The following is a 26,416-nucleotide window of genomic DNA, read 5'->3' on the forward strand; positions in this document are numbered from 1 at the left end:
CCACGGTTCATCCCACTGGATTTGAAGCTTCCCGTTGCCTTTTTCGCCCATCGGACGATAGAAAAAAGGTCGCTGTCTTATAAATCCCGGAACGGTGGCAGAGCAATAGGCATCCCTGAAAGAAGAATCACTTGTGTCGACGAAGAAAGCGCAGAAGGCCATCAATACCTCGATTTTTTCAATACTGTTTAGAAGCAGAGGTAATTTGTTTTATTATTTTGTTTGGTGCAGAAATAAATAGAATTAAATACATTCAAAAATCGTTTTTTTCTCGTTTTATTTTTCAAGTTTTGTTTCTGATCAATTTGTGACATACATTTATCAAGCTATATAAACTATACTGCAACAACCCAACACCGTAACAACTTTGTCTATTTTTCCCGTAAGAATACTGAAAAGATGAACACCTTCTCTATATATATCAAATATAACTAAATTTTCTTTAGCAAAAGAACTCGCCATGTCTTTCCAAGCAACATCACTCTCGACCGCAACAATCTTCCTAATCGTCGCAATGGCGTTACTTGTTCCATCCGAAACAGAGGTAAGATAACAGGTCTTAAGTTTGTGGCGATTCGAATAATCTCATTGCCCCCATTGAGTGCAAATATCGGGTTGAAAGAGGTGGTGGTGTCCACCGGAGAGGTGGTGATTCTAAAGCAGTGTTGGTAAGCTGTTTGTATTACAGGGAGCAATCGAACCTGGTAATAATTTCGACGCGCGTATTACAGAGATGCTTCTACAACGGTACGCTTTGGGCTTACCCGTGGACTTTAATGTCGAACTCGAGCTCGTAAGGCCAGGAACGATAGTTGCTGTGTCGTTGTTATGCATGCGGGAATGACCCCGTTGCGGGCTTATGTATTTTGTAGCGCCCGCGTGCGCCGAACTTCATTAGTTTCGAGCGCGGGCGCTCTGAGGATTTTTCCCGGTTTTTGGTGATGAAAGCGTGCGTAGTTTCAAAAAAATTATTTCCTGGGACCCAAAAGACCCGCCATTCTAACAAAGTGCATCATGCAGAAAGGTGGAATCGCCAGGAAGCAGGACATGTGCTCGATTTGTCCGTGTGTTTTTCATTTCCTTGAATGTGCATGAATGCTTGTGTTCACATGACATATGGTTACAGGCCGCAGAACGTCTCAACGCGAAGCGGTTTCGAGGACAAGGCGGTTGGACCTTAAACAGCGTCGGTTACAACGGAGGTTTAGGTAAATCTTCAATCATCTTCACAACCTGCAACTTTTAAATATGAAACAAGTTTAGCAAGTCCACTTTTTGCGTTACAGTTGGAAATTTTTTCCGCCACATTTTACTTTTATAGATTTTGCTACAATAGTGGAATAGTGGAAATAAGATTATTTATACAATAGTGGAAATAAAATTGTCGATCTTGGTTTCTGTTAGTGTGACATATTGCAAACTTTAAATTTCGCCGTATGTCTATAGGAGCGCTCCAGAAGCTTTTTAACAAACGTGGAGAGGGCGACTTGGGTAAGCGTTAAACATTAATTCTGACCCCCACCTTTTTGCATCAAGTAATTTAAGCTCCTTTCTATTCTCCTCAAGGTCAAAAGGCCGTGACCGGTTTTTCCGATGCACTCAACAGCGAAGATTTGATCTCAGATTTCGTGCAATTCCTCAAGCTCCGAGGTAATAGGTTTTTTGTTTGGTTGTGAATAATTTCCCCGTAAGCTGAAATTCCGCGCCAGATATCCAATTGGCAAGAGGCGGGGATTTGCATCGAATATCGGCAATATTAGGACCCAATGCTTTGCAAACCAAATATTATATAATTTTGTCGCTGTATTATTCATTTAGAATTGCATTCTAGTTGATTAGTTTTTAAAGGTGGCTTTGCTATTAAATAAATATTAAAATATAATATGCCAAATTTAACGATTTGTTTCCTCCAAGGGCTACAAAACATAATACTCACATCTTGGGTCAAATGTCGCTAACGTTGTTGAAAGTCACCTTTAACGTCCCATATATTTGTTTTTGAATAATTTGCCGTGTCATGAGATTTACGCACGACACGCTCTCCCTCCAACAAATTAATTATTAATATTAGGTGGGGTAAGGAGAGCCTTTCTATTCTGGAAATAATCCCTCGCTTTCACTCAATTGCCCTCCTGGCCCTCGGAAATGTTCCGAACGGTTGTCAGATTTGACCGGAAAGACCACCCTCGGGGTTTGGCTTTTATCTACAAGCACCCGCACAGGGACCGGTGATGATTTTCCAAATCCACCGCCCTCATCGGCAGCTGCTTAGACGGTCACCCCGGACATTTTCTGCCAAATTAATTCACGAGAAGCGAAAGGTCGATTCACTGTTACCGAAAATCTCCTTTGACAAGATTCAATTTTCTCATGGAAAAAACATGTCGCAATTAGTTTTGGGTCAGCGGCAACACGGTTGCGAGACTATAATGACAACATACATTGTGTATAGGTCTCAAGGTTTAATATTTAATGCCTACCAGGGAAGATTCAGCGGCTTAGCATATAACAAACACGCCTGCTTATGAATCATAATGCACCTTAATGCAAAAACTTGATAAATAACCAAAAAAATTCGTTTAACAGAAAGTGGCCTTCTTGGTCCGGAGATGTTGCGCTGTGTGATCGAACGTATCCAGGATGAACCCACCCAGATGTAACACCGACCTTACTGCTCCTCATCTGGATTTCACTCGCACTGTATTCGTCCCGATGTAAAACTTCTTCTCGCCACCATATTTTCAGTCTGCCCTCCCAACCAGTTGTACTTGATGAGGAAATCATTCTTTTTTGCGCTTGTCCGTGTGTTCTGTACTGCTTTGCGCGCTATTTAAACCCTCGTCGTGAAACTGTGAATAAACTCGACTCGTTGGTGAAATATTTCCACGTATGTCTGATGGAGGGTGCAGGGTAGATGTTGCAAATAGAAGCGCAGTTCCGCCGTGTTCTGTAGGTCATGCATTCATATTTAATGACCATAATGGCAGGATCGCTATAGCAACGCCGTGTTGTACTAAGAAAAAATAATTAAAGTCGTTTTGTTTCAGTCAGAAAAAAAGACACGCCTTCATCGACAACTTTTTAAGTGGCATAGAAATCTTTTAGTTTTTGTATAAGTTTCAAGTTTACTTTTCGTCGTCTCTTAATGGATGCATATGCGTTAGATCAGCTGGGACTAAATTAAAACACATTTTCACGGCATTAATGCAAGCTTTAAAACGCACGTGCTTCGTTAACAGATTATTAATCTTGGAAAATCGCTGAGCGGTTTCCATCGATTGACCAGGTCACGTCATCAATGGGTTTTGATCTAAGATTTTCTTGAGGAATGCGATTAATCAAGACGCACAGAACGAAATAGGTCTTCTGCCAAATGCATGTTGATTGTGGTATAACAGCTGCGAGCGAGCGATTGTTCTGGATTTTTGTTCTTGTCCTGCAGATTTAATTTTAAAGGAGAATATCTACAAAAAATAAACAAATGCATTTTTCGATACCCAGGGAATTTGTGGAAAAAGGCGCGTTAAAAGCAAGATAATTTCTTGACGAACATTTCCAGTTTAACATGACATTAAATCTGATATCCTTCACCAAATCTCGGTTCTTAAATATTTGCTCCATTGACTTCGCCGATTGCGCGAATTGCAACCTTGTCTTGACAATTTATTTTCTTTTCTCGCCTGCCTGGTGCTATTGATCCACGATATCGATTCCAACCAGTCAATAATTTGCAGCTCCGCACCCACAGGACACGTGTAATTGGCATAACGAGGTTTTATTGACGCAACAACGGTAAAAATACTATGATACACACAGTCCGAGGTCAAATGGGTTGATTAACAGAAATTTAGTATCGATTCAGTGAGTTGTTGGTTTTCAACACTTTTTCGCCAAACATCAGACATTTTCGTGGTGTCAACATGGTCTTCCTCACTTTAACATATTGGATCCCAAAACCCTTTTTTTGTGATGTCCGGAGTATGGTCCATATACTGCCAACACGTTGCATTAAAAGCAATGAAATATATTCAAATAAACACAACGAAACGTTTGTAATTTAGAACGATTAATATTCTGTTCTTTTTTATTTAGGCCATTTAATGACAAATTTTGAGAAGTAACAGTCTCATATAGACAGGCCTGAAAAGTAATCAACTTAATGTCTATAGGCTGTTAACGCGTTTTGAAAACACAAGAATCATCCAGGTAGAGTTAAGGTTGATTCGCGGGTGTACATATTTCTCTAACTTTTACGCAAACGTAATGGCCTATGGCTATGGTTTGATCTCGTCGGACAGTTCAGAAAATAAGTTTGAAAGTTCATGGATATTTAGCGACTGTTTCGTAGGTTATTTAACATACTTCTATCCTTGTGGTAAAGCGGAACTGTGGTTTTTGTCAAAACGTAACATAATAGGCACGACCGCCTTTGGCACTAGAGAGCTTACAGGCAATGTGGAATAATCGGTGCGAAAAAATATTACCTCTGATTGACAGCGTTTCTCATTTGCCTTTCATTCAATCAATCATACACATTTCAATTTTAATATTTTGCTGCATCGTTTAATCATTGCAATGTATTGATCGAGGCTTTTTAATTGCAGACAAAGCACAGCGCACTGAATGTATATTTTGTCGATTGAATAAAATTGTTTTGCTAATTCGCCTATCACATTGATCGAAAGGTAAGATGATTGCTCTGGTTGTTCTGGGATTTGAAAGCTTTATCTTCGAACGTTATTGACCTTAAACGTATTGAAATATGGATGATTCCATGTGAAAAGATCCCATGTTAGTGGTAACACTTAGAGACAACTGTTTTTTAAACAATATAAAATATCGCTCAACAAAAAGAGAAACAAGTTGAAATCCAGCTAACGAATCTCCAGTCAACAAACCAACAAAGCAAGTTTTACAAATTACCAACACTGTTCAAAATAAGGTAAACGTATTAGACTGCTTTTCCCGCCACGCATGGAAACTAACTGAGTGGTAACAAATAGGCGGAGGTCAAACCGTGTTAACCTCTGAAAATCCGTTGTTATTCACCAGGAAATGGAAAACCCTTCTCTCGGGGAAGCACAGTGGGCGAGCTGTGAAACACCTGACGTCATTAATCAATAGTATGACGTCACAGGTTTCCAGCGGACGTTCAAAAGGATGTTACAGAGTTGTGATTTATTTCTTACTACTAGCGACATGCAAATGCAAATTTCACAAAAATGTCCTTAAATGATCAAAAAGCAAAACCATAATTTCCCGTCCCCCCAACGCGTGGCGTCATCGGTTCCGTTGCGCCGGAGGTCCTCCTCATGCGTGTGACGCAAGTCGACCCCTCAGCTCAAATGGGAATGAATCACGACGCATGCCGGCCATTGCAGGTGGGCCATTGGGAGAAATAGCCCGTTTCCGAGTCTCTTTCACACGCGCAACGGGCACATGCCTGTTGACCTCGGGCTAAACGCACCCCATGCTGTATATCATTCCGAGGTCGAAAATAGACTTCTGCCTTATTGGGTCCAGCAAATGCCACCCGATCTGTGCAATATGGGTTTGAATGGGACCGGACTATAGGGTTTAAATTCATTTTTAAAGGTCACGCGATTTTCTGAATGGGATTTCGGCGTTTAACTTGGGTCGAGGTTACGTCTTCTGGTCATCTGAACGGCAATGCACCAAATGCTGCATTGACCCAAATTCCTACATGCAGTGGTCTTAATTGCCGAGAATGCAAACATTGGTATCCCGCAAACCGCAACATGCGGGAAAACCACAGAAACGATATTATCCCCAATTATACTCCCATGTAAGTAACAGATAATATTTTTCGCTTTGGATTCATTTGTGATTGACTAAGAGAAGTTAAAACCGAAACATTGTCTTGGTTTCGTACATATAATCAAAATTTTTTTGAAACTTTCAGAAGTTTCAGATTGAAGTCAGCTTGTTTTAATATGAAGACAATGCCTTAGTAGAGGGATAGATTCTGGCAAAATTAAGGAACCAGTATATAATCACACTTTATTTTTTTGCACACACGTTCGTTCTCGCTAAAGCTCAAAATTGAATCAAATTCACATGATTAACTTGTTTGTAACACAACGTAGTCGACAAACAGATGACCTGAATCGTAGAAGAGCTGTATATATAAACCTTACCATTGACCTGGCTATGAGTCAGTGCACGATTCCACTTTTATTTCCCCCGCCACGTGCCTACCTCGAATAAAGCTGTTAAATTTAGCGAATTGGTGGCGGAAATGAGCTGTGTTTGTGTTTGGCCGTTACACAACGCCGCTTTGAGTCAGCAGGAACCCGCGGACGTAGCGGAGACGGACGAGGCACAGATGTGGAGCCTGGGGAAGGGTTTTGATCAATCAACGAAGTTTCAGTACAGTATACATGGGACCGCAGACGGTGGTGACCAAAAGGAGTTAATAAATATACATGGGGAGGTTGACGCTTTGGTGAGGAGAAACGTCCTACACGCATGGAAGATTGCGGGAGCGTGACCTTCCAATAGCAATGCCCTTACTTCGGCGTGTGACTACTGTTTCAAGTACGTGCGAATGAGAAAAAGGGCTTCTGTGGCTGAGAAGACAGACTTTTTCAAGGCCCTCTGCAAAGTTTAAATCTAAACATGTCATAGCTGTTGAGGTTCATCATAACAGACCCTCGAACTGAGTTTATAAGGCAGTGCCACAAGTTCAAGTTGTTAAAACCATGCAGTCGCCACCGTGAGACGTTCTTGTTAAGCTAACAGTTTGTCCGACGATGCAATCCCCATAATGTTCAAGCCCATCGACAGCAGTGAAGAAGCTCTCTTTCCACAGTAAGTCTGTCTGTAGAACGTGGTCGCAGTCCTTCTAACCACCAAAAGGCAAACAGGTCCTTTATTGACACAAAAGGTTGGCGCTCAACTTTTTAAGGTTTAGACACCCAGGAGGCGATAGGAGGAGATCCCCACAAAGGGCCTCAGCTTGGAGAGCAATACAGAGAAAGAGAAACTGTGGTACGAAGCGAGGCCACTTGGCACAGACACAAACCGCCTGATTCGCGGCGTTCCGGCGCACTAGTTTTGTGGAACTGATTTCTCGCAGGACCCAATTGAGGAATGGGAGGCATGTCGCGTTTGAGTCTGGCTTGTTCGGCCAAGTTTGAGCAATCGGCGGGAAACTAGTGTTCGAGTTGCCGCAGGCGTAATGTCGTTTCTTTGCAAGTTTCAGATCGCCCTCGACGAAAGTGTTTAGAGTAGCGACTGACGTTTGGGCGTAGAGCCGACGACCGAGTTTCTGTGTATCGGCGAACCGCGCAACGGAATATTTACCCTAAGTGGAGTTTTGAATTGGTTTGAGACGCAGAAGAAACCCTAATATGTACGTGTGCCGTACGATATGTCTGCTTTCATTCGCAGTACTTCTGGTCTCTGTCGGCACCTATTCCGCCAAACATCGACGCACGAGAAGACAAGCCCGCCAAACAAACAGGTAAGATATGACACAGAAAGGTCCAATTGCGCCTTGTATAATCACGTACAGATGATATGTGTGTTTATTGGTTCACCTAATAAAGTTAGGTCCTTAGATCTGGGCGTTAAGAGGCCCTGTGCGGCTGAATAGCGAAATCTAAATAAACACTGTTGAGTTAATCTGCACCCGAGCGAAACATCAAACGCAAGGTGCGCGATTCCATAAAAGATAGTCCTTTCCATTTTCCGCTTTCGTGCGATTCAATTGCCCCCTTCAGGCGGACGCGCGGGGCTTTTGACTCGGTAGAAAGTTACAAAGGTATTTGATTTCCCGGTCCGTGACCTTGCGCCCACGAAGTCGCAGCAGTTTGTGGCTTGTGGGCAGTAACCTTGTTTCCGCATCGGTAAAGTCTATTTAAAGACATTTTTTAGCAACTCAATCGTGTGTGTGATTGTTTGCGCCTCGTTGCCGTTTGGTATTCATTATTGCTTAGCGAGCACCGCACGCCCAAAGTCATGCGTACGCACGTAGTCAATCATTGCAAACCGCTTTAGTTTGTTCACTGCCTTCCGCGTTCAAACTACCTGCATGTCACACTGTATCATCCGTGTTTGGAAGGTAAACAAAAATGTTCGCGAGCTGCCCGCGTATCGCCCGATCTCTGCGGCCCAAGGCAACAGCGGTAACTGTCGTTTTGTCATCCCATCGCCGACGTACGGGATTAAGCGATTGCATCGGAAACAACTCGTCCCAAGTTTAGGATATCGCCGTCGTTTTGCGGCGGGTTTGAACGCAGTCATGATTTGGCCGCAATTACAACCTTACCTAGAATGTGGCGGCTCATTTACGACCAGTGCAACCTTGAGGGCAGCCAGGCCTGGTTTCCGATTCGCCGCCACTCGCCTTTGTCGTGAAACATTCGGATTTATCTCAACGATCCGTCACAGCGGAGAGGGCGATTGGCAGCGATCTTGAATGCGACTCAAGAGGGACTGAGTTTCCCTATTGACTTTTCGCTTCAACACCCGCAACTCTCCACGTCTGGTTGACAAAAGGAGAGATAAAATCAATCTAATTGAATGTGTCCCACCATGCGCCTGCTCTCAGTGTCTCGGGTCTACATTTAGAGTTAGAAGTGCCCGACACTGAAGACCGCACTGTTTCTTGTGGGACATCTTCATCGGGCGCGGTTCGTCGTACACGGACAGGTGTTGATTGCCGGGTGTGTTTTTCGCCTTTCGCTATAGGCTTACTGTACGTTAAAACTCTATCATCCTGTTTCAATTTGGGCGCGACCAACAAAATCCCTATGGGAAGGCGTTTGGCAAACCTTCTAACGCCGACAAGTGTTGAATGATGTGTTACTACTACAGGGAATAAGTCACTATGGTGCAAATTAAAAAGTCTACAGAGCGCGCAAGAATAAAAGCATTCACCAGCAAGCCAAAGTTTGCTTTAAGCGTATATAAAACAACCACTGGTTGAAAGGGCTTTCATTTTATGACCCCTAAAATAGCACCGATGACCACGTTTCACGTAAAAACAGCTAGAGAAATGTGCAATTGAAGACCTGTCTTGAGCTTGAAACGACCGGAAAAGACCTTTCCCGTTGTTATGAATGGGTATTGGACAGGCTATATTAATAACAACAATAATGTTTGAAAAGAAAAAGCCGGAAATAGGCTATTGGAGATTTCTCGTCATCCTGCTATTTGGCAAGCAAGGCTCATTTACAAACAAGTCCATATCAAACGAACGTCATTGCTTACATGTGGCAAGGGCCTGCGATTTGTATGCAGACATTGATTAAACGTCTTGGCTAATATGTTGTGCTGAATGTGTGCAATCTCAAGACGCGATAAAATAAATATTTCACACCGAAATATACGAACGCGACAACAGTAATATTGACATTAGTGTCGAATGACATGTAGCAAACTTTGATTTTAAAACACGCCGTCGAATGATGGTGGAACATTGATAAACCACAATCTGTGAAAAACATCTCGTCTGTATAACTTTCAAACGGCCAAGGGAGCGAATTGAAAAAAGGAGAACACAAGATTTTCTTACGAAGTAAGATTTTCGTTGGTTTTGCGGGTTTTTCAAACAATCAAAGACAAATTTGCCCTGGGTGATTAACCACCACCACCAGCACTATGTTGCTTATTGACCTTACAGCCTGGGCGGCCGTTTTATCCTCATAAACTCGGCCACCCGCCTCGTTAAGATTCCCCAACCTACGTCATTTGTCAAATTCAGAAAAACTACGGTTCGTGCCAACTCTACATTTCTCGTAATATAATATTTGAGTTGTGGTTTCTCTGCGTATTTTCAAGTTAAAAGCGTTACAACATGTCACCGAGTCTCGGAATCGTGTGGTTTGGGAGTGCGGAAATCCTTTTCAAACTTGGCACTGTGATTAAAGCCCAATGACTCCCTGTCGACTTCACACAAAACCTGTCAGAAGTAGTCGCACGCACCTGTCACACTTTTGATAAAACGCGTGCAACTCGACACGTCGACACGTCGGATTTTTGTCAATTCGACGAACTCGAACGTCGCGTCTTGGATAACTTCCAACCGAGCCAGAGGGCTTAAATTAACAAGAAAAGCGCAGATTAAACTTGCACCTCGCTTTGCGTTTTTCAATCTGAACTCTAGCAAGCAAGCAAGCACTCACTCGAGTTGACGCAACGACTCGACAGTAAAACTGGCATGCATGTTTACCCGCCGACGTGCCACGATTAACCCGCTTTTTGTTGCGATTGTAAAGCTGCCGTTTTGTTGTATGTGTTTTTGTGTCTTGGCTTACATTTAATTTCATGTATTTTGCCTCAGATACGGCTCGTACGGGAGTTACTCTACTAGCCTGTATGCTCCCCGTAGGCGTCCCAGACCCAGTCGTAATAGGGCAAGGTACGCCCATCAGCATGTCGTTTGTCACGTTTGTAACCATTCCCAGTAATTAGTTAATTCATCCTGTCACCTATAACCTTGCACGTTACCACAGTTTGTATCGGGGTTTTGCATGAAAATGTTTTTGGACTTGCATGATTGCAATTTCGTAAACAGCATGGCGTTCATTATCGTAAACACTAGTGCAATTTTTAAGGCAAATACTGTGCACCTCGCGCAGTGGAAGCAAATGTTCGACCTAAAGTTTACACGAAATTACAAAATTATGAATGTAATTTTGCTTTGGTTAGGAAGTATGAACACAGAAGAAAATAGGATTTTCAACGTAGTAGGTCTGTCTGTGGATGTTCGTTTTTGCACAAAAAATTCAACCAAATTGCATGTCAGATCCACTAAATACATAAATAAAGTCCAACTTTGGAAAAGTTATGTTGGATATAAAATATTATACTGTGGCACTTTAATGCTGTTTATTTTTTGTATTTGGTTCGTTCTTTCTCACACACTTCTATTTTACTAACAATTGCACATTTAAACATGAGATAAATTTGCAAAATGTTGGGCATTTGTAAAATATACAAAAACGTTTTAACCTCAACTTCATTCTTACTTTATGCAACAACAAAGTCGTTCAAAAAATGTTTTCAAGCAACCGGTTTTACACCGAAACAATGTGCTTTCAACGAACTCACGATACAGCGCCACACCCTTACTTGCTACCATAACAAATATTGTGTTTGTTCCAGCACTAGCTCCTCGGTGCCAAACCTGAAACTGTTACCAAACAGTGGCGATAAACGCACAGTTTACACGGGACGTTACTGTGCCTATCCTGGTACCAAACTCGTACCCCAGCGCTACGTGAATGGCTCCCAGACGTATCTCAAACGGGTCGTGTCGCACTGTCCGTGGACTGCACTGTATTGTAACCCCAAAGTCAGGTATGTATTTATTGCAAATACCAGTGTTCCAGTGTGTTCGATGTGATAGGTTTAACAACAGCAACAGCCAAGGCCATTTAATTATTGCAATGAAGATTCAAATTAACCGAGAAATTATGCAGCGCTCCATTGGCGCCTGCGCATGAGGCTGATCGTGGTGGGATTGTCTTGGTATTTACGCAATTCTGTCGTCTCTAATGCGTTTAACCGATTACGCCAATTACATCTCTCGTCGGCTGTCGTCAATGGAGACATCCTATGATTGAAGCAATACAGCCAGCGCTCCCCAGAGATAAAGTCTTTTATCAGACTCCCCATCTCCTTACCACAGCCAACCAATACACCATTACGTACGTCGGCCGTCTGACTTAACCTTCAACATTGTTTTTAGCTACGTCATCGCCAAACGTCACAAGTACGCAGTGCGAATGACTGAAGTGTCAATAGATGAGTGGAGATGTTGTCCAGGTTTCTCCGGACCGAACTGTGAAAACAGTAAGTTGTTTTTTTTGCCATACCTGACTGGCATTTTGAACAGCATTGATTCCGAGGGGAGTTGCTGTTTGGCAAGGCAAGAACAAGTTAGCATGATTAAAGATACCTGCGGTTAACAAGGGCACGCGGTAGCCAAGGCGCGGTCTGCGTTGCATTATATTAACTGACACACATGACATTACAAGGTTGTGTCATACAACACGACTAATGTCACCCGAAGGTACGTGAAAACAAAGTAACGTTTTAGATCCCTGGGCCACAGTTTCTCATGAAGTAATATTCCTTGGGTGTCGAGCGTACTCCCATGACCCCAACTTCTTGACCTGAGACCAAATAAACCTGAACGCTGGCCGATTTCGCACAAAGCGGTAATAACAAGAAGGCCGAAAACTCGTTGCACCCGAGAGTTGCGTTAAATATAGGTAGAATTGTTGGGAAACGGAAGGCGTCTGCGCTCTGGATAAAGTCAGTGGCGGTCAAACGGTGTACGTTGGAAGCTCGCGCGGAAAGTATTGCCTTGATTTGCATCTGGGTGCCATAAAAGCGATCTGACAATTACGCGAGGAACTGTTTATATGGGCGAACCCGCAGTCATGACACATATAGTCGTGTAGGTGCACCCTATTGATGTGTTCGCACCTGCGGCCTGGATGTTAGCAAAACTGTTGGTGGAAACCAAACCTACGGCATTTACTCACCTAAGATCGGTTCGCCGACCGCGAATGGACTAATTTATAGGCCAGTAATAACAACCTTGGCCTTGGTGAGTGATCCCGCAGGGGGGCATTTATTCGTGCGGAGACGCTTTTTAAACGTAGTCGACGCCCTGTCCGGACGCCGAGGTACAATACGAGGTGTGTTGCCTTTCTCTTTATTTGAATAGCTCACTTCCCGTTCCACAAATCTTCGCATCCTTTGGGCCTCTTTTTTTCCGCAATACAAAACACGATGTTCTGGTTCTTCTGTATCCGTGTTTCTGACTTTGTGGTCCTATATTTAAAGCAGGTTTGGCGGTTTGGTTATTAATAAAGAAAATATAATACAATAAATCACCCCGGCCTCATTTGACATCGAAACAAATTTAAACGGGTTGGTATTAAGTTAAGTTGCTCGTTGTCACACCATCTTTTTGCAGGCTTTGGTATAGCAACCCCACGCATACACCCACACAACTTGACTATTCTGCGCCTTTCGTTATCTTGAAACAAGGCTTAAAAAACCCGAACAAGATTATTTTTGAAAAAGCTTTCAGTAAGCTCAAGTATTGCCGTAATTTCGATTGACGTTTCGGAAACACATTTCGACACAATCGCGTCGAACAGGTGCGATCGATGTTTATCGCTCTGTAAGCACGTCATTTTATTATTGTCAGTCCCACAGCGCTTCCGTTACTGAGGGAAACTGGGCTTCGGTTTACAACCGCACGACGCGAAGAACCCTTTTTTGACCAAAATTTGCGTTTTGTGGGAAAATAAAGCAATGCGAAGGAAAAGGTCAATTGCATCCCGCGTCAGTGCTGCGATCTTAGGTCAACTGATTTCTGGCGATATTACGAGATAGTTCAAAATAGGATTCGGATTCTGAAACCTTTTACTGATATCAGATGGCGCCATAACAATGCATGCGTAAGTGTAAGGGATAATTGAAACCTTTCTTGGCCATTGAGAATATATCACCAAATCAAACGAGTCACATTTAACGAACATGCACCACTTGAAGCACACATAAAATCGCAGGTGTATTAAAAAAATTTATGTGTTTTTCGGTGACTTTACGGGATCCGTTTTATCTATTCTTGACAGTTTTTAAGTATGTCATTCCCATTCGTCCATCAGTACTGACGTATTCTCTTGGCAAGTTTTGTGAATCATGAGATGCGCTTTTGCCGTAACTTCCGTCACGCATGAGCTGACACGAGGCCCGTGCATCCGTGCAGGTTTTTGAAGGAACAGCCCTAACACAGCTGCGAAACCTCAACGGACCTCCGTGTTCGTGGAAATGTTTGCCGGTCAAAACGCCAAATATTTATTCTGAAAACCGTTTCGGCCGCGTGTACAAACACACAGACGTTTGATTAATTTTGCGGAAGCTATTAAGCCAATGAGCAGATTTCCGAAAACTTTGAACGCCAGCCTTACAATTACCGTTTCAAAGCATGGTCTTGGTCTTGGTATAAGTTTTATTAAAACAACAAGAAAATCCCCAACCCTTGTCATTGTTTGTTTGTTTTTAAATTGAGAGGGGTATTTTTGCTTTTCAAAAATTTCAAAAATATTTCAAAACCTTTTTTTATACGCGAATATGTCATTTCAAGCGCTATGATTAATCTTCTCTCTGATCGAGTTTGCTTACTCGGAGAAGTTGATGCCGCATATATCGTTTGACATTTACAAATTAGGTGCGACCTTCCAAACACGGAAGGCTACATAAGATGATCTCATCAAAAAACATGTTACATTTTCATTAACACACCTGTTTTGTTTCCTTCAGTGTGTTACAACTGCTCAACGCTGGCTGGCTTGAACGAACGCATCGACGATCTCCAGCAGCAAGTAAGAAATAAATCCGGTTAAGATCGTGACCAACCTTCTTTCATGTGTTTGGGTTGGACGCCCGTGCGATTTTATGTAAACAAGCACCAAGGATGTAGGCTCTAGGATGTCGGCGCCTGTCCAAAACACAATAACGCGTAGCCCAGTGTTAACAACGTGAACTACACTACGACTATTTTGTATTTTTTTAGCTTTTGTTAGCTGCTGTTCGTTTGTCTTTCTGGCCTGAAGGGCACCTGAATCGATAATATCTTATTTATGATATTTTTGTGTATTTACGTAGAAATTCATCCTAGTAAAATGATGTCATTTGTCATATGATGACTTAATGGGAAGCGTTGAATCAATCTGTCCCAATTTAATTTTAATCCATCTTCCGGTTGATAATTTACGCCGGAGCAAAAGTCAACATTACGTTCACTCCAAATTAGTGTATTCTAGATGGGATAAATGCGTTTCTTATCCGGCGGCTCGTAACGATTTTATTATAGCGTGTAAAGTGGTATAAGGCGGCAAAGGTTCTGGGCGCAAATCTCGCGTGCAAAAGTAAACAAAGGGGTCGAGCGAAAGAGTGTCGAATTGAGCACGAACCGCAAACACTCGATGTGAATGGCGCTTGAAGTATATTTGCCGTGCCGGGGTATCGTACCCAACTAAAACACCCAGTCGATGCCGCCCGGCATATGAGGTTGTACTTTGCAGTCAAAGCTAACATATACTAAATTGTCCACTCATTCTTAATCATTGCTACGTTCTTTCCACGCTTGTACAGTTTTTTAACGGAATTGTCATGATATGAAATGTTGCGATTTTAATATTATTCTTTTCTCTTTGATTTAAAATTGCAGCTGGCAACTAAACCAGAATGCATTATTGTGCGTTAAGTTCTAATTAATATCCGACTTCCAAACCCACTTATTTTACGTCTACAGCTTTCGAATACAAGTCCGATAAGAGGACAGTCTGGATCAACCTCGGTTACAGGGCCGCAAGGGCCGCCCGGGCCAGAAGGTCCTAGGGGCTCTGTGGGCCAATCTGGGGCCAAAGGCGAGCCAGGACTGAATGGCACCGATGGGAAAAATGGTCTAACTGGACAACCAGGTGTACCAGGGATGAAAGGCCAGAAGGGAGAGAGGGGCCGTATTGGTCTACATGGTTTTCCTGGGATGAACGGGGATCCAGGCCCAGCTGGACCGGCTGGGGAACCAGGAGTACCCGGGGCCCCAGGCCCAAGGGGCGAAAAGGGTGACACTGGCGATGTTGGCCACAAAGGTATGGGAATATTCCAAATACTTGAATTACAAATTTCCAAACCAAGCTTTACATTTCCATAGGCGAGCCAGGAGAAGTCGGCATCCCAGGAACCGATGGGGCGGATGGTGTATTGGGAGCAAAAGGTGATAATCGCGTTTATAAGATAAAAGAGGAAATATTTATACATTGTATTCGTCAAAACCTACGCGTATAACCACAAAACATTCAAGGTTTGCAAATACATTGGGATACTCTTTGACTTAAAGTTAGTTCAGACGAAGGTCTATTGTATGAAATGTCGACTTTGACTTCCTCAAACAAAGGGTATCCGAGAATGCGTTCTATGCCTGTAAACAGCTGATCATTTCCAGGGGAAAGGGGAGCACCGGGTATTGCTGGACCGAAAGGAGAGCCAGCAGTAATTGACATTACAAGTCTTCCATCAACAACCGGAGAAAGGGGTCCTTTGGGACCTGAGGGGGCTCAAGGACCGCCGGGCCCACCCGGTCCGCCCGGTACATGCAACTGCCCACAACCGCCAATTGCGCCAACGATTGAAATCCCAGGAAACGGTAAGTGGAAGATATCGCGCTTTTCATACTGCATGGCTGCAAGCGGAAGCTACGGCTGGCGTACGCCGACAAATATGCGGTCTATGGTCGGCGTTTGTAAACGCAAATCGCTGTAAACCCAGCGGCCCGACAAAGAAGCCCTTTGTTGCACGAGCTCGTTAAAGCCTTCTTCGCGTTAAGCGAAAGCAAGCCCGTGTCACAACTGACATGACGTACGGTTGTAAACGGGCCAAAGGTTAAAGGGTGAGCGCTTTGGATTTGCGAAGAATCCGCTTAACGTTTGGTGGTAGTTTTGCGCGGTTTCGAGATCTTTTTCCCAGGCCGAAGGTAAATAGCTTTGATGTAATTGATCCCGGACTCTTGTTTGCTGACAAGCGTCACGAACTACTTTCCAAAGCGCCCAGGTGATGTTTGTGAATCCACATCAAAAATATTGTCCTGCTTGTATAAAGATGTTGAATATGCCTATATAACCATATTCAAACCGTATTTCGTATGACGCCGGTCAGGCAACAGACAGAGATCGAGAACAATGGACAGTGCCGTCTAGCGGCTAGTGCGCCAGTCTCCTATGTCTTTGTTTGTATTTGCTTAATTTCAGAAAGCTTTATCTCAACAAGCACATAAGAGCGGGCAATATTTGATTTATGCGTGGGAATGCTAAGGCCTCGGGAACCCGTTCCGCCGGACATTACAGTTTTATAGGCAAACATCTTCGCACCGTATGAGAGAGCAGCGAGCGCAATCGGCTCCTAAAATGCTCTTTTCCAACTAATAAAGTCCGTGACGCACGCAAACAAGTGCCTTGACCAACTTCACAAGCCAACAATACTTAAATTTTTCGGCTAATGTGATGTGCTTGGAAGCTACGCTAAAGTGACGAATCCCCGTGAAATGCTGCAAACCGTCTTTATTTCATGCGTGGCGCGTCGCACAGAAATGACTACGGACCCCCTGGGCGGATTGGGGGGCGCCATTGACGGCCCTGCCACCGTCGAGTTCTGCGGCAGCTTGTTATGGAAACGATTCATCATGGATCTCAGCTGCGATTTTGACGAGGAAAACGTTCTGTCTCTCCCTGGAAGACGACGAAAACGCGACGATCGTCACCGAGACGCGACCAGCGAGACTAAGCGGAAAGGCGGCACGATGTGTCTGTTTGATACAAGTAGCCGACCTGCCGACTCAAGCGACTGGGTCATTGACTCTGAGCCTTATCAGTTTGGCCGGGAGGAGCCGGAGGCCTTTGTGGACGATGAAACAGACGATGACGACGAGTTCATCGCAGTGCGCGACGAAGAGCGCAAGCAGGCCGTGTTTGATGACAACATCACAGCCTTTAACTACTTTCTCACCTACCGCCCCTCTACCTCAGACATTGATAAGCGGTCAGTTGCGACCGTGGCAAGTCCCTTCTTCGTAAATCCCCTCAAAGGCGTCTGCATGTCGTTCCGCTACCTCATTCGTGGAGGCGCAATATCGCGACCGTCGCTGCTCATCTACCTCTTGTCATGCAGTCCCGGTTACCGAACTCCTGTACTAAACATTACCGCAAATGGCACGGACGGTTGGCAGCGCGGCACTGTACCCCTTCCCGATTACGTACGACCGTTCCAGGCCATTTTCGAAGCGAAGGCCGCACCTGACGCACTTGTGTCTGTCTCTATCGACAACGTCGTGTTTTCCGCCTGTGGTGAGTCCTGGCCCCACTGCGTAGCCTTGTGTGGTGTGAAGCACATGGAGTAGTTGCTCACCGGTGGACTTACCGAATCCGCTGACCCCTTTGCTTGCAATGCTTGAGTCCGACGCTTCCTCAAAACACCTACAGTAAAAAGGACTGAATGTCTAAATTTTGGTTGCTGAAAGCGTTGGCGACGCAGGGCGCAGCAAAGGGATCAGCTGGAAATACATGTGATGCATTTGCTTATAGCACTAATCATATCCAATGTTTGTCATCAGAGCAATCACAAGTAGTCGCATCAAAACCCTGGCACCGCACTGTTTTCGCTGGTAGAAACCTATCAAGCGTAGTGCATGCTTAGCTTTTAGTGCAATCACGTCACACAGTGTTATAATTCGTTCTGCCTTTTTCAATGCATGACGGGGCAGCAATTAGTGGAGTATTTTAGCCAAACTGGTTTCCATGAAACGCAACTTTTGCTTATAAGTACTTTGAGCACATATTGCCTTTAATTCATGCAATCCGATTTGTCTTACATGAGCGTGTTGGCTGGTTTCAAGTACTGGGCAGGGCAAAGGCGGCCAGGTCCTCACTGCTGGAATTTCTTCATCGTATGATGTGCATGATTTGCATTTGGTGTTCTCATGCTCCCCAGAGGTTGGGGTGTTGCCTCCAAATCGGTGGACGGTGATTTAATTCATTGTGTGCTGTTTACATTTTTTGCATCTCATGTAATCTGTATACCCCTCGTGAGTGTTGTGTGTTTTTGGTAGCAGTAGAAGCATGCGTAGAAGGGTGATTTGCTTTGCTCAATGAAGTTCATTATTGGTATTCGGGGCGTTTGTGTGGTGTCGATCCGGTCATTTTTTCATTAAACTTTTTCCGTTGCCACGTTGAAAAATATACTCTACGATATTGTTGTATTTATGCGCCTGCACGAAAGTAAACTTTAAATTTGATCTAAACTATGAATTAGTATTGTTTTGGACTTGGTCTCAAACAACGCGGGGTAAATGGTAACCGATCCTTATTCCAAAAGGGGGGTATTGTAATCTGACTGATGTATATAAATTTGTAAACTGACCTATGTCCCACCCGTAGGCTCCAACACATGTATAAGCAATGGACAAGTCTACGCCAACAACGACCTTTGGAAGGTGGACAACTGCCGAGAGTGCCTCTGTCTTGACGGGGAGGTGGTCTGCTTTGAAATTCTTTGTCCTGTGGAGAATTCGTGCAAGCACAAATATCGACCCGAGGGTTACTGCTGTCAAGTGTGCTGTGCCAACCAAGGCGATACCGAAGAAGAAGGTAGGCTTTTGGAATGTTTTGTGCTTTAAAAGTGATTTTTCAACATTTTCAGGAACATAAGCAAATATGAGTTTTGTGAGCTACAGATAAATGGCCCACAGTCTTTGCCTGGCTGTTTGACTGGCAAGATCGTCTACAAAAGTAACACCAAGCAACAGTAACGAGACCTACGAGGTCGAAACAGTGGCAATATGTCAGCAGATCAAACAATTCATAAAAAGTGTTTTTTGGAACGTGTGATTTACATTTCCTTAGCTTTGTACGCATTTACGTCAAGGTTTTTCTCACTTGTTGGACAAACATTGCAAATCTACACTAAGTTTTGAATTTTTTTTGGGGGGGTGGATTGATTTCTATTTTTCTTTCGTGTCCTCCAATCCTCAGACAAAATTGCGTTTTGGCATCAATTAATTTGTTGATCATTTATTTCGTCCGTTTGTTTTAAATATTTGAGAAATCCGAATACATTTGCAGGAGAAGGAAGCGCAGAAAGCGGAGATGGCGTGGGAGACGGATCAAGTGAAACTGTCGGCACAACCACCACTGATCCGAGCGTACCTACCGGCGAGGAGTACGGAGGATATGAATATGGAAACTACACCGACTACGACACGTTGGCCACTTCTCAAAGGTTTCGTCGTTCTTTCGACGCTTTTGGCTGCCCGACTACTCTCAGATTATCGTCCGCCGGTAAGATTGTGTGTTTTCTTTATGAGGCAATGATCAGCTTTTTTTGCCCAGCAAAATGGGACATTTTCGCAGGGCATGTCTTAAAACAGCCTTAAATCACGAATTACATGGATCTTTTGCATGAATGATTGAGAAACAACGAGACAATCAAGCCTGCACTCTACAGCCCTTAGGTTAAGACTAAAAAACACTTAGTCCGTCACAAGCTCCAATTTGTCAGTTTGACGTTGCGCGAGTAATTTATCAGCAGCTTTGCAGGTATTTAGGCATCCCTTAGTATGTGACATCTCGTTGCGTCTGGTCTATCACAAGACAATTCACACTTAACTACGTGCTCTTTAGCACCATTGATCAACAGATGTCACATACCAAGGGATGCCTAATAGGGGCGTCGACTTGCATGTGCGCAGACCGGCACTTGAATGCAGATAGCATTGTCGCGAGCATTGAACCTGCTTAGCCTCAAGCGCTGACAGGAAGATTACAGCTAACGGTTGCGGTTAAGCGCGCAGTAGGACATCAGAGGCATGCAAAACGTTTTGAGCGTCCCGCTGGCATTGGTGGAGAGGTATATTCTGCCAAGACGTCGGATAAAATGCTTGATCGAGACCCATTCGTAGTTGTATGTGGCAAAAGATATAAATATCACCGTGAATTGTTGCTTTGAAGTGGAAATCGGGCAATCTGACAGTGGAGAGGACAAGTGGTGTTAGCATCTAGAGGTAAAGTGTTCCGACTAAAGTGAATGCCTTTGCGGTTTGCCACCTAATCGCTTACCTTGTTCGTGCATTGCGAAACAATTGAAAATGTTTCCATTTTCGATTTTATTTCCATTTGATTGTAGGTTTGTGCAGTCGGCACTCCTTCAGGCCCATGCCCTCAAATCCCTCAATGCGATTTGACCTTTCAAAAAAATGTATTGTGTGCGTGTGGGAGACCGGGCACAGACTGTAACACGTGTATATACGTTGTTTGAAGGCATAGAAGCGGTGTGCCAGCTTCCGCGAGACTCAGGGCCCTGTCGCGGTCGCTTTTCCAAGTACTTCTTCAACCAGCACACCCAAAGGTGCGAACACTTCACATACGGCGGATGCGAGGGAAACGCAAACAACTTCAAGACGCCCGACCTATGCCAGAAAACTTGCGATCCAACCTTTGTCCAATCTCAATCGCCATCCATCGGTGAGTACTTAAACCATACCATGCAGTGTCGGAGGATTTCAATATGTGTTATAATACATTGTAATATGAAGGATGTGCCGTTATTCTGGACTTTTAGCTTGCCTTGGTCATGGCATTGGTGGATGTCGCTGCATTCGTCCTGCACCACACTTTCGTTTCGTTGCTCAGTTGCTTAGCGACTGTTTGTCGGCGTTCGGTCAACTCACAACCATATGCTTATGTGTGTTTCCTCACAACCGTAACGTAGTTTAACTAATATGCTTAGTTTTCTTGCTCCTGTTTACTGGTGTTACATCAACAGACAGCATGCATTCACACTGCATTTAGTGGTTACCGGAGGTGTCTTAACCATTTGTAATGTTGCCACATGGCATCTCCCACACCTTTGGATTTTGGTGAATGTATTTGTGCGAATTAAGCCTTTTATCATTTGGCAACCTCAGTCATAAGCATTGAAGTGAATGATAGTGATGTGGCACGCAGCATCAAGCATTCCACCGCGTTGCTTCGTACCCATCGAGCCACGGCCGTGCAACGTGAGCGAGCCAAGCTATTACTACGACCCTGGAGTGGGCAAATGCTTGCAGTATACACGTGGTGATTGTCAGACAAGTGATAACAGCTTTCCAAACGCGAGCATATGCACTGATGTGTGCAAAGGCGAGTTCATGCAGCATGGTGTGACGGTGAAGTCAGCTCCAAAGACCTCGGCCATCGGTATGACGTCATCCGCATCGTTGCCTGCGTCAACACTGCTAACGTCATCTCTCGCCGTTTTTGCTTTCTAACCCTTTGCTGGCAACTGTCGCGGTCATGAAGATTGCGATGTCTTTATGAACTGTGTTGTGCATGTGTCATCATCATACTAATCAGTTATTTTTGTTTGTTTGTATGATATTTTGTGTGTATGATGTCATTTTGCTTCCAGTGCATCCACTGGACATGCCTCATCACTAATTAACATGCCCGCATTGGACTCACAGCAAGTGAAAATTTATCGCATTGCGTTTTCATGCGAAATTTTGCGTTGGAAACCAAAACAATGTATGGCATTTTTCAGAGAGAGAGCGTCGAAGTTTGCCCTACAAGTGCAAGTTACCAAGAGAAGAAGGGCCATGCAAGGGCCTTATGCCTCGGTTTTACTATGATACCGACGAGGACCGCTGCAAACTCTTTAACTACGGTGGTTGCAAGGGCAACGCTAACCGCTTCTACACACCGTGGTCTTGCAGGGACACATGCGGTGGTGGAGAACCCGTGTATCACACCCCCAAAAAAGGTAGATCATAACTGTCAGTAAACCGATCAGCACCAAACAAAGAAAACTCGATAAAGGAACCGCAGAGATTGCTATAATTTTAAGTCCTTGTTCATACAAGAAAACGGGATTACGGGAAGTAAAAAAAATTCCGCTGCCTGGCAAAAATACGTACTTTATAGGTCAGTGGTTCGCAACCGTGGGTACATTTTACAGTAGTAAGAAATTATAGGCTTGTAGGTGGGTTTTTAGTTGGCACCACAATATACAAAACTAGTAGTTATGTTCCGCATTCACTGTGTGTCATACACTTATTGGCAATTGGTCACGAAATGCGATCAAAAATAATACAAAAGTACAACAGATATTGCGAAAATGCAATATTTACATTATAAGTTAGAAAACTTAAATACTAGTGGAAAGAAAAGGATTCCCTTTAAACTGGAAGTGGGAAATGAGAGACGTTAGGAACCACTGCTTTACGTCATTGAAATCCACCACTTTTTTTCTAGTTTCCAGAAGCCTTCCGCCGCTCTGTTACCTCCCGAAAAAAAAGGGCCCGTGCAAAGGATCCCTCCAACACTTCTACTACAATCCGAAAACCGACCGCTGCCAGATTTTCGTTTACGGGGGATGTGGAGGGAATCTGAATAACTTCGAGGATCCGGAGGAGTGCGTGAGCCAGTGTGGGGGAGTCCCCAGCCTTGTGTACCCCCCTGCGGAACAGGCTGGACCAGAACCGAGATCTTCAGGTGAGGGTGGAATAATGTTGATACGTTGTTGGTGAAAAAAGAAAAACAATTTCCCTATTGAGGAAACCCTGTCGCTTTTAACTGTGTGCTGTTTGCTGTGATAGTCGGGTCATATAAAAAGTCCTCTCTATGCGTACGACTTTTGAGTGTTGAATTTAAATGTTCATGGTGTACCATCCATATGCGTCAGTTTTCATAGGTTTTTCTTATTGTAAATCCGCCCAAACGAGAGACGCGAACTGCATGTAGTTGAATTTACTTTCCAATATAATGCAACTTTAGCGTGCTTCACAGTTGGCGGTGCACCCGGTACCAATCTCAAGTGTTCCATGCCCCTGGAAGAAGGTCCGTGCAAGGCTGGTCTTTATCGCTTCTTCTTCGACGAGCGAACCAACCTCTGCTCTGTGTTTGTATACGGGGGTTGCCGCGGTAACGAGAACAGATTCGAAACTGGAGAGGAATGCCAGAAGGCCTGCGGTGGCGACGGTTTTAACTTCACTATCACACTGCAGAGTGACTTGGAGGGTAAGGCGGCGCCTATTGCGTATTTACTGTTAGGTCGATGAAACGACGCTTCACATTCGATATGTTCATGTTTTTCGATAAGTTTTCCTTTTTTCGAATTGTAAAAAAGGATGCTGGCGGGTTTAAATGGCGGAAATCAACCACATTAAATGTATTAAATTTGACAAACGTATTTTATGGGAGCATATTGGACAATGAATGTTTCTTACAAAAGGAAAAAATGTCTAGTTTTAAACATACATTCTCAATATAAAGCGGAAACTCCACTCTGCGAAAGCCTTTCTTTGCCGATCAGTTCCTTGTCGCTGAGGCTTAACACAAGGTGTTTGATAATAAAATGTTTGATAACAAAATCATTTCAACGCAGAGCAAACAATAAACGAAACGTTTATACGCGTTCGATCTGGAACCCCTGGTGCTCAAGGACCGCCCGGGCCGAAAGGTGAAAAGGGGGATCGAGGGAAACGAGGCCCACGTGGACCGCGTGGCGTCGGCAAAAGGGTAAATATTAATATTTGCATGTAGCTGTTCAACAGGCTGTTTGTAATTTTGCAGTTAAAATCTGCTGGTGATGGAATTTACTTAGTTGAATATGTGAATATGTGATTAAAGTTTAAACGTTTAATAAAAGTGCTTTTAAATATATTTTTTGTGTTAATGTTGGGTGCAAAGTATGTAAAGTTACAAGAAGAAGTTGCATGCAAACACCATGTAACCTATTGTTATCTTTTTCAGGGAGGGCGAGGACGACCCGGACGGAAGGTGAGATATTTTGTCCATCTAATATTGACCCACACTTGTTATCCTCATTACGAATTAACGCTGTTATAATCACGTTTGTCGTTTTCAGGGTGATAGCGGCGGATCGTCGGTAAGTACCTCCCCAATTCTAAACAAAATATTCGGTTCCAAGGGATATTCGGTATGGGTTAGGCCTATGTTAAAGTAATACTAAGAACAAACTTTCGACAAAGGATATCAACAATCGCCTGCGTAAGCTGGAAAAGAAGGTGGCTGATGCTGCTGGCTACTTCAGTCGAATGCACGTCTTCATCTCAGACTTGCGCGGCCGCCTGAGTAGCCTCGAACTGAGAAATAGCGATAGGACAAAGGGTGCTCCGGACAGCGGGAGAAATAGCGGGTGGTCGGCCGGTAAAGAGACACTTGAGACACGCTCCAATATGCACTCATGCCTCACACAATGCGCACATTTCCAGCTGCATTGCTTCACAGCTACGCGGGACCTTTAACTAAATCCGCTAATGACATGTTAAATGCGATTGAGGTTTACACATGGAATGGTTGATAGGTGGCTATTTTAGTTGGTTAAGGACCGCGCACGAACACTCACCACCGGTACTGTTTACACACGAATGTTACCACTTCACAGGCATCCAACACACCCGAGTTACTGGAAATTAAAGCCACGATACAAGTGCTGAAATCACGCATATTGTTTTTGGAGGAAGCGTTTTTAAAAAATCAACTTCCGATTCCCCCTGGAGTTGCAGGTAATGTTCCATAAAGGCCTCAACTTTTTATCTTCAGTTTCTTGCACCAGTTTATATTGATAATGGATTATGGTTGTATCAGTAAAGTTATAATAATTGTCTACGCGTGAAAGCCGTTAATCAACCAGGACACTTTTCTGCACTACAATATTGCAATTTATTGAACCCCTGCATGATGAAAATGTTTACAGCAATTTTCAACACAACGGTTGTTTATTTCCAAAGCGTCAGTTTTTTTAAAACCTCGCGCAATGTAGGACTGAGGAGTCAGCTTAACGTAATCCCGCTATCCCAGGCCAAAATGACTGACGTTGATCTATTTACAGATGACATCGAGGAAGTAGAAATACCAAATATTGTCAGGACCGCTATTAAGGGAGATGACGTATCAGGTCCGACAGATGACGTAACCACTCCCTTAAGTGGAATGCCTGGTGTAAGTTATCTTTTATGTTCTTGGTTATCATTTTTAGTGCATGGAAACATAGTTTGTAGCTCACATGTTTTGGCCAACCGTTTTCATTACTTTTCCGCTTTGCAAGTCACAAATTTTCCACTAATCACGTGTAATTGGCAGAACAGACAAGATGACGGTAACTCCTCGTAACTTCGCGCCATCCACCGCAACGCAGAGGACTGAGCACTGCTACGTTTGCTTCGTTCCGACACCACCAAAACGTTGGCTATAGGTTGGACGAGCACCCCATGACACCTGCACTAGCTGTTGGCAGACGACCAGAACTTGAGTGTCCGTAACTTGCCATTGTTTAACGACGTCGCTTTCTCAAACCCTTTTGCATTGAATTTTCAAAGTTTTAACAGAAAGATTCTGTCTTGCTTCAGAATTGCACTTTTTTTTAATGCGTCGATGAACACATTTTCCCTATTGTAAAAATATCATTGACGTTGCAGTTATCTCGTTCTTCCTTTTGTTTGTCATACTCATGCTCAAAGTTCTTTATTCTATTCACGTTTTTAGTGCCTTTTCGCCTCGTTTTGTATTTTTTGCAACCACGTGCGAAACGGCCACCAACAAAGTTCCCGCTTTTTCTGGCATGTTTTCCCCCTGACCGCCGCAAGGCTCCGCGTTTTCCCTTTATCTCACCTCAGTTTTGCTCGGACGAAACACCATCGGAATAAAAGTCTTTCACGGACTGTTTTCACCCCACGATTTGGAAAACAAAATAATTTACTCTGATTTAGCATAAGTTAGAAGTAGTGACAAAATCAGAAATCATCTGGTTTTGCGGTTGAACAATAGTCAAGGTTAATTTTAGGGTTGGGCATAAATCCATACAACTTGCG

The 26,416-nt window shown here is 43.7% G+C and overlaps 2 protein-coding genes across 6 annotated transcripts; both read left to right on the plus strand.

The window, feature by feature from the left end:
- Nucleotides 1–460: 460 nt before the first annotated feature.
- LOC145898238 (uncharacterized) lies at nucleotides 461–2,660 on the plus strand. The gene is made up of 5 exons (XM_082986666.1): nucleotides 461–544; nucleotides 1,127–1,208; nucleotides 1,447–1,491; nucleotides 1,567–1,650; nucleotides 2,587–2,660. The coding sequence occupies exons 1-5, from the start codon at nucleotides 461–463 to the stop codon at nucleotides 2,658–2,660; spliced, it is 369 nt and encodes a 122-aa protein (XP_082842792.1).
- A 4,562-nt stretch (nucleotides 2,661–7,222) lies between these two features.
- LOC145897366 (uncharacterized) lies at nucleotides 7,223–26,270 on the plus strand. Of its 5 annotated transcripts, none has more exons than XM_082985621.1 (22): nucleotides 7,223–7,486; nucleotides 10,310–10,387; nucleotides 11,134–11,328; nucleotides 11,720–11,823; nucleotides 14,314–14,375; nucleotides 15,308–15,647; nucleotides 15,710–15,772; nucleotides 16,001–16,201; nucleotides 17,139–17,894; nucleotides 18,984–19,193; nucleotides 19,668–19,883; nucleotides 20,862–21,065; nucleotides 21,549–21,782; nucleotides 22,126–22,344; nucleotides 22,836–23,075; nucleotides 23,370–23,600; nucleotides 23,968–24,101; nucleotides 24,336–24,362; nucleotides 24,451–24,471; nucleotides 24,991–25,111; nucleotides 25,438–25,547; nucleotides 25,689–26,270. In XM_082985621.1, the coding sequence occupies exons 1-22, from the start codon at nucleotides 7,374–7,376 to the stop codon at nucleotides 25,716–25,718; spliced, it is 3,909 nt and encodes a 1,302-aa protein (XP_082841747.1). In that variant the 5' UTR covers nucleotides 7,223–7,373; the 3' UTR covers nucleotides 25,719–26,270. The 5 variants fall into 5 exon arrangements, with proteins under 5 accessions (XP_082841747.1, XP_082841748.1, XP_082841750.1 ...); XM_082985622.1 differs by having other exon boundaries at nucleotides 25,694–26,270; XM_082985624.1 differs by lacking the exon at nucleotides 21,549–21,782.
- The last annotated feature ends 146 nt before the right edge of the window (nucleotides 26,271–26,416 follow it).

Source organism: Ascidia mentula, chromosome 4 (genome assembly GCF_947561715.1).
Source record: "Ascidia mentula chromosome 4, kaAscMent1.1, whole genome shotgun sequence".
Taxonomy (NCBI): domain Eukaryota; kingdom Metazoa; phylum Chordata; class Ascidiacea; order Phlebobranchia; family Ascidiidae; genus Ascidia; species Ascidia mentula.

Bases quoted from the DNA above. Each gene is read 5' to 3' on its own strand.
- LOC145898238 (XM_082986666.1), top strand. From the start codon at position 461: ATGTCTTTCCAAGCAACATCACTCTCGACCGCAACAATCTTCCTAATC. The intron at 1,492-1,566 runs GTAAGCGTTAAA...ATTCTCCTCAAG, and splicing joins ACGTGGAGAGGGCGACTTGG to GTCAAAAGGCCGTGACCGGT. The intron at 1,651-2,586 runs GTAATAGGTTTT...TTCGTTTAACAG, and splicing joins GCAATTCCTCAAGCTCCGAG to AAAGTGGCCTTCTTGGTCCG.
- LOC145897366 (XM_082985621.1), top strand. From the start codon at position 7,374: ATGTACGTGTGCCGTACGATATGTCTGCTTTCATTCGCAGTACTTCTG. The intron at 11,824-14,313 runs GTAAGTTGTTTT...TGTTTCCTTCAG, and splicing joins CGGACCGAACTGTGAAAACA to TGTGTTACAACTGCTCAACG. The intron at 24,472-24,990 runs GTAAGTACCTCC...ACCACTTCACAG, and splicing joins GTGATAGCGGCGGATCGTCG to GCATCCAACACACCCGAGTT.